Here is a 7,500-nt window from a genome sequence, read left to right on the forward strand (position 1 = left end):
AACACACACACACACACACACACACACACACTTAAACACAAACAAACACACACTTTTATTTATTCATTGACTTATTCATTCATTTAAACTTACCTATAAATTCATTTATCAATCTATTCGTTCTTTAATTATTTATTTACTTATTTATTTCTTTATTCATAGCATGATCGAATAAATCGATCACAAGAGAGGGGCCATGGTGCTGCCGCCTGGCGATCAAGAAATGAAACAAAACATTTAAAGTTTAAGTGGCAAAGTGTTCAGACGAGTTCCTCTTTATTCTTCGTTTTCTTCCTCATTTATGTAAGTTATCACGGTCCTCTACTGTTCAGTAAACTTTTCTTTTATATAAATCGTTGATTACTGATTTTTATTAAGTGTAAGATAGCACTGTGTTTAGAGAATTTGAGTGTTCATGACGCTGGAGGCTTGGTCATTTTTTGTTAAATATATAATGTCATTATTAATGAGTGTTACGAAATGTAACGAGGTATTGTGTCAAAAATATATTATTTACCTCGCTTGAGGCTTGGTATGTTTTGATATAAATTTGTACATTTTTCAACAATCCAATAAAAAAAATTTTTTTTTTTTTTTTTAGTAAATAGTTTGATATTAAGTGTAACAAATTGTTATGAAGTCTTGTGGTGTAAGAATTTAAGTATTTACGTCACTGGAAGATTGGTATGTTCTGGTATAATCAACTAATAAATACATTCGAATTGTGGCATTCTTTATATATTTTGTTATGGAAAACGTATTAAAAGTCTACTAAGGTTAGCTGGATAGACTCACGAGTGATCAAGATTTAAATAGTCTTTGTGCCTTTGGCGACAAATTTAAGTTTAAGAAAAGAAAAAGGCCTGAACTGGTTTACCAGTACAGTAGAGTGGTTAACGAATAGAATAGACCAGTGGTTCTTAACCTTTTTCAGTTACCCGTACTCTTTGATATTTCAGAAAAAAATTCTCGTACTCCCATCCAATACAAATACAATGCAAACATATGCAAAAGGATAGTGATACAAACCTTTGGTTTCTCATTGTAAATATATATCACCATTGCACTGGCTGGCTATCATGTCAATTTATTATTATTTACTATTTACCTGTTTGTTTATTATTTAACTATACCTATGCATTTATTTATGTATTTTATTTGTTATTTACATTATCATAGTTTTTATTTATTATTCTATTATTAATATGATTTTATTATTAATATGATTTTTTTTTCGCATCCGACCTAGATATGGATCAAAAGGTCTCCTGTCGGCATGCTCCGCCTTTGTAATCCTTTGTAATGTCTCGTATCCCCTCAGGGTACCCCCTCAGGGTACCCCTTGGGGGTACAGGTATCCCAGGTTAGGAACCACTGGAATATACTTAGTTACCATGTAGTGAGCGCTGAAATAATTGGTTGTTTTAGGAGAAAATGAGATCACTTTATGGATAGGAATGGCAGGTGGTAAGGGACATGGAACTGCCTAGTGTAGGCCTTAGGGTCCCTTGTAGTCTCCTCCATAGTTTTCTTTTTAATTATTTATTTATTTATTTATTTTCGAAACCGAGAGACCTTTCTCTCAACTTGTGGAAGAGACGAAGAGACGAAAAGGAGACACTTTTCCGCTTCTTTTTTTTTTTTTTTTTTTTTTTTTAAGTCTTTAAGTGTTTTTTAAGTGTTTTATTCTGGTTACCGCGTGTGTTGATGTACAACAATTGAATTATTTTTTATCTATTTATCTATATATTTTTTTTTCTATTATTCATCAATGTACCTATCTATCTATCCATTTATCTATTTAGTTATTTGTTTAGATTAGTGGTGTTTTAGCAGTCGAAAATGCGGTCCCGAATTGGCCCGACCGGAAACTACTGTATTTGCTGCTGCTTCCCGTGCTGGACACGGCCCAACAAATTACCCATAATTCACTCGATCATCAAATGTTCAAACTACATTATGAATATACAAGGAATCATTTTTGCTTTTTTCTCTCTTTTTTTGTCTTGTCTTGTCAAGTCAAGTCAAGTCAAGTCAAGTCAAGTCAAGTCAAGTCAAGTCAAGTCAAGTCAAAGTCAGTCAAAGTCAGTCAAAGTCAGTCAAGGTCAAGGTCAAGGTCAAGGTCAAGGTCAAGGTCAAGTCGGGGGGGGGGGTGGAGCAAGTTGTTTTTCGAGACCCCGAATACCCGTGACTGTAGCTCTTAGGGTCCCAGTGGTCACACCAAAGCTTCCGACCTGTTTCCGACCGCCGGCGGCGACCAGGCTGATTTGTGCCGTTCCTCTGTTTATGAAGAAAAAAAAACAAGACAATGCTGCAATTGGAATGAATCTCCCCCGTCATAAAATAGATGAAAATGAAATAGCCACTTGGCGCTAACTACGAGAAAGTGCCACCGTCGAAGAAGGTGGTCGGAAACAGGTCGTAAGCGTGGCGTGACTGAGGCTTAAAACACAGGCAGAATAGGTTGTTTTAACGAAGCCAAATTGCGATTGAAGAAAAAATCCCCCGGCGTCCGTAGCCGAAGGAAAAACATCAGATATTCATCTAGAACAAAATTTATTTATTTATTTATTGTTTATTTTAATTTATTTGTTTATTTATTTATTTATTCATGGACGAGCCATTTGTATGTCGCTCAGCCAAAAAAAATTTTTTGCTTGCGCATGTATGCATGTGTAAGTGCATATATGCGTTTAAGCGTGTGCGTATGTTGTGCATATGCACGTGCGTGCGTCCGTATATGCGTGTGTGTGCGTGTATGTTCGTACCTGTGAGTGCATTCGTGTATATGTGCGTTCATGTACGCGTGAATATGTATTCCGTGAGTACAAGTCTTTACATGTGTACCAATGTGCACGTACTTGCATGTTTATACGTATATGTGTGTGCACGCGTGCGTGTGTACATGCGTGCCTATATGCGTATGTGTGCATGTGTGCGTGCGCACGTGCGTGTGTGTGCATGCGCGTGCGTGCGTGTGTGTGCGTGTGTGTCTGTGTCTGTGTGTGTGTGTGTGTGTGTGTGTGTGTGTGTGTGTGTGTGTGTGTGTGTGTGTGTGTGTGTGTGTGTGTGTGTGTGTGTGTGTGTGTGATTCACCATGGTATTGGATGACGTGTTGGACTCGTGATCAACAGCTTTTACCATCCCGGGAGATAGCTCAGAGCTCATATATGACCAATCTATGTGTAATGCTGTGACCTTACACGCACACACACACACACACATCTCCCCGCCCACGAGAGTTGGAGTAACGACTCTCAGCCCAGCGATACTGAAATTATTTCAGCCCTGAGTGGGATTTGAACTCGGGTCCGCTCTAGTAGCGGTTGAGAACGTTAACACTACGCCGTCGAGTCGTGTGTGTGTGTGTGTGTGTGTGTGTGTGTGTGTGTGTGTGTGTGTGTGTGTGTGTGTGTGTGTGTGTGTGTGTGTGTGTGTGTGCGTGCGTGTGCGTGCATGTGTGTGTATGTGTGTGCATGTGTGTGTATGTGCGTGTGTGTGTGTGTGTGTGTGTGTGTGTGTGTGTGTGTGTGTGTGTGTGTGTGTGTGTGTGCGCGCGCGCGCTTTCGTGATATGGATTCCTTCCTCATAACAATTGGTTTAGAAAATAAAACTAGCACAGATTTTTGGCTTTCTTTTATTTTTTATTTATCTTATTCTTATTGACATTACGTATGTCTATTCTATTCTAGTTTGTTTCATATATATATATTATATATATATATATATATATATATATATATATATATATATATATATATATTATATATATATATATATATATATATATATATATATATATATATATATATAAATATATACATATAATATACTTTTTTTTTTGGAAAGCGAAAATTATTACAAAAATATCTTCCTGAACCCCATTATCCTATTGGCACACATATATTCTAATATGGCTAATAACAGAGGATTTTATCCTCAACGGATACATACATACATATATATATATATATATATATATATATATATATATATATACACAATATATATATATATGTGTGTGTGTGTGTGTGTGTGTGTGTGTGTGTGTGTGTGTGTGTGTGTGTGTTGGCGAGCACAGTTTCCGCTGACCCCATAGGTACTATGACGCCCGTTACACCAGTTGCCGGCAGGCGATTTTATGCAAACAAAGGGGAGAACCAAAGACGTGCCGTGGAAAACGATTCTCTCTCTCTCTCTCTCTCTCTCTCTCTCTCTCTCTCTCTCTCTCTCTCTCTCTCTCTCTCTCTCTCTCTCTCTCTCTCTCTCTCTCTCTCTCTCTCTGTCTGTCTGTCTGTCTCTGCGATAGACTACTCAATCGTCTATATTTGAATCATTAATGGAATTGGATCCAGTATCTTTGATATATCGGGTCACGGTTGTCTGTATACGAGCCTTCACGCTTGATTTCAAATACGTCGGTGTTTTCACCATTCATCTCTTTCGTTCTACCCTGACCATGATTGGGATAGTCTGCCCTTGATGTCGGAAGAATAGACTAGTTAATGATTATGTTTTGATTTGTTTGACTTAATTTGGTTCTTCTCTGTTATGTTTCTTTTTTCTCAGACTCTGTTTTGATTTATTTCTAGTTTAGTTAAGTTTAGTTCAGTTAAGTTTAACGTAGTTTGACTTAGCTAGTCTCATTCTATTTCGTTTCATTATATTTTACTCTCTCCTTTATTCTATTTTCATTTCAGTTAATTTTATTTAGTTTGATTTCCTTTAGATTTTAATTGTATATTCTATAGTTTGTTTTGTTTTATTATGTATACTTAGTTCCATATTATTTTATTTCATCCTATTTTATCATATTTGACTTTTGTCTATTGTATTCTCTTTTTCATAATTGCGGTAACTGGGCTCACTGAAAGAGTTTACTTAACCAACATGGAGATAACACAGACAACTCAAAAGCTTAGGACTTAATTAAGATATTAATCAGAAAAATTAGTTTTCTAACCCATAGTATAAAGAGGCCTTGGTTATGATAACTAACATCATTATATATTGTTTCATAGATTATATATATATATATATATATATATATATATATATATTTTATATATATATATATATATATTCGTGTGTGTGTGTGTGTGTGTTGTGTGTGTGTGTGTGTGTGTGTAGAGGTTTTGATATTACATATGTAGGAAAAAAACACACACATACACACGTTCATCTGTATGCATATATGTACATGTACACACACACACACACACACACACACACACACACACACACACACACACATATATATATATATATATATATATATATATATATATATATATATATATATATATATATGTCAATGTCTTGACTAGATCACTACCCAAATGGGCAACAGTTGACACCAATATCATAGTTGACGTCGATGCACTCGCCTCTGTCATTGCAGAGTCGACCAGTTTCGGCGAGCTGGTCCATCTGCTCGGGCGTCAAGTCCCACTTCTCGCGAACATACGAGTTCATGCGTTTGACGAGTCGACCAGCTGTGGGGTCCCTCTGTTGGGGAAACGAGTAAGTTCAATATCCTAAGCTTTAATGTGCCAAAATAGGCCTAATTGCTGTTAACATTACAATGGACAGGATTCTGAGGGTCTAAAAGCAAGTCACGAAGGGTCAATATCCTATGCTTTACTGTGCCAAAATAGGCCTTATGGATGTTATCATTACAAGGGGCAGGATTAGATTAATTAAATCACCTGGCGACAGATGAGTATATTGTTAAAGTAGCACCAGGTACGGAAGGGTTTGGGTTCTAACGCTTTGAAGTGCCATGGAGTCTGAAAAAATCGCCTGGCGGCATCTATAATACATAGTGATAGGACGATACAATTTTTTTTAACAATGCCGATACGAGTTCCGATACTCCTCACAACTTCCGATTCTGATAAGAGTTCCGATACTGCACCAAATTCCGATTCCGATACAAGTTCCGATACTGCGCCGAATTTCCGATTCCGATACAAGTTCCGATACTGCTTTAAACTTCCGATTCCGATACAAGTTCCGATACTGCTTTAAACTTCCGATTCCGATACGAGTGCCGATACTCCTCTAAACTTCCGATTCCGATACGAGTTCCGATACCGTTCTAAACGTTCGATTCCGATAAATGATTAATGAATGTACTTTTCTTCATGTTTGTTTCCTCAAACCACAGCCTGAAAGTAACCATGAATATATTGCAGATATCGGAATCGGAAGTTTATATCAGTATCGGGACTCGAATCGGAATCGTCAAAAATATTGATACCGTCCCATCACTGAAAATAAAATAAATATCCCAACGCATCAACATTCGTCCCAAGCTGGAGACTGTTACGGCTCTCTGTGCACACTGGGCAAAGGTGGCTCTTTAATCCAGCAACTAGAGGCGCCTCTCCACCTGAATATTCGTTTACCATTAGACAGAAGAAGGTGACAGAAGCCTCAAGGGGATTAACGAGTTAGATATACAGGTTAGTTAACTTACTTGAAAGTTCGAGTCCAGTTGTTGGTTTTCTTGGGCGCGGACTTGATGGTGAAAGCTTGAATCCCGGTCGAGCATGAGGGCGCGATGGATAACACCCCTCTGACCTGTAAATAGGAAATATATATATATATATATATATTTATATATATATATATATATATATATATATATATATATATATACAGTATATAGATTATAGAAAATATTAGAAGCTCGCTGGCTGAGCGGGTTAGGACGTCATTACTTGCAGCGATAATCTAGGGGATGGCGGTTCGAACCCTGCCACCGGCGAAGTTGGACCAAGGGCATGGTTTATTGAATTCCACGCTACAAAGTCCTCTGTAAGGGGCACCGTTCTAGCCCCCCGATAGGAGGGAGTTTGTGACGTTAAAATATACCCTTATATTACCATATTAATTGGTAATATGACAGATTGTGAGGAGTGATGTCTAGTTGACAGATGATATAATAAATTAGTATTATATATATATATATATAAGTATATGATATATACTGTATGAATTATCATTACAATATATTATCAATAATGATGTAGAATGATATAACATAATGATAATCAAATGATATGTGAATTACTACAACTATATTAATATAAGTTAATGAAGTACAGGTATAATATAACATATAGTAACATTATATTAGTAGCATAAATGATAGCATAAAATCATATAAAAACACAATGTTCCTATAAAAAAAATCATATAAATATTACAGCATAATAACAACAACAACAACAACAATGAATAAATAATGATAATAATAGTAATAATGATAGCAGCAGCAGCAAGTCGTATGATAATACAAATAACATAATATACATATATACCAGGGGCTTTTTCCCCATTATAAGGAAGCTAGCCAACCGAGGTACACTCCCACACCCACCCATTCCACTCCCACCCATTCCACTCCCACCCAATCCACTCCCACCCAATCCACTCCCACCCAATCCACTCCCACCCATTGTTTTCCTTAGCTCCTCCTGGATGAAGGGTCAT

The 7,500-nt window shown here is 36.8% G+C and overlaps 2 protein-coding genes across 2 annotated transcripts in view; one reads left to right on the forward strand and one right to left on the reverse strand.

Annotated features, from left to right (window-relative positions):
• The first annotated feature begins 70 nt into the window (after positions 1–70).
• Positions 71–7,500, forward strand: part of gprs (speckle type BTB/POZ protein) — an 80,118-nt gene continuing 72,688 nt past the window's right edge. The window contains exon 1 of the mRNA XM_076205776.1: positions 71–303. The gene's annotated coding sequence lies outside the window, so the exon portion shown is untranslated. The remainder of the gene's footprint in view (positions 304–7,500) is intronic.
• The window catches only part of LOC143037486 (uncharacterized), a 14,415-nt gene continuing 12,038 nt past the window's right edge, over positions 5,124–7,500 (reverse strand). The window contains exons 3-4 of the mRNA XM_076205778.1: positions 6,482–6,585; positions 5,124–5,508 (exon numbers count right to left, since the gene is read on the reverse strand). Coding sequence (XP_076061893.1) covers positions 5,332–5,508; positions 6,482–6,585 — 281 coding nt within the window. The 3' untranslated portion in view covers positions 5,124–5,331. The remainder of the gene's footprint in view (positions 5,509–6,481; positions 6,586–7,500) is intronic.

This window comes from Oratosquilla oratoria, chromosome 22 (genome assembly GCF_046742065.1).
Source record: "Oratosquilla oratoria isolate Oo_2021 chromosome 22, ASM4674206v1, whole genome shotgun sequence".
NCBI lineage: Eukaryota > Metazoa > Arthropoda > Malacostraca > Stomatopoda > Squillidae > Oratosquilla > Oratosquilla oratoria.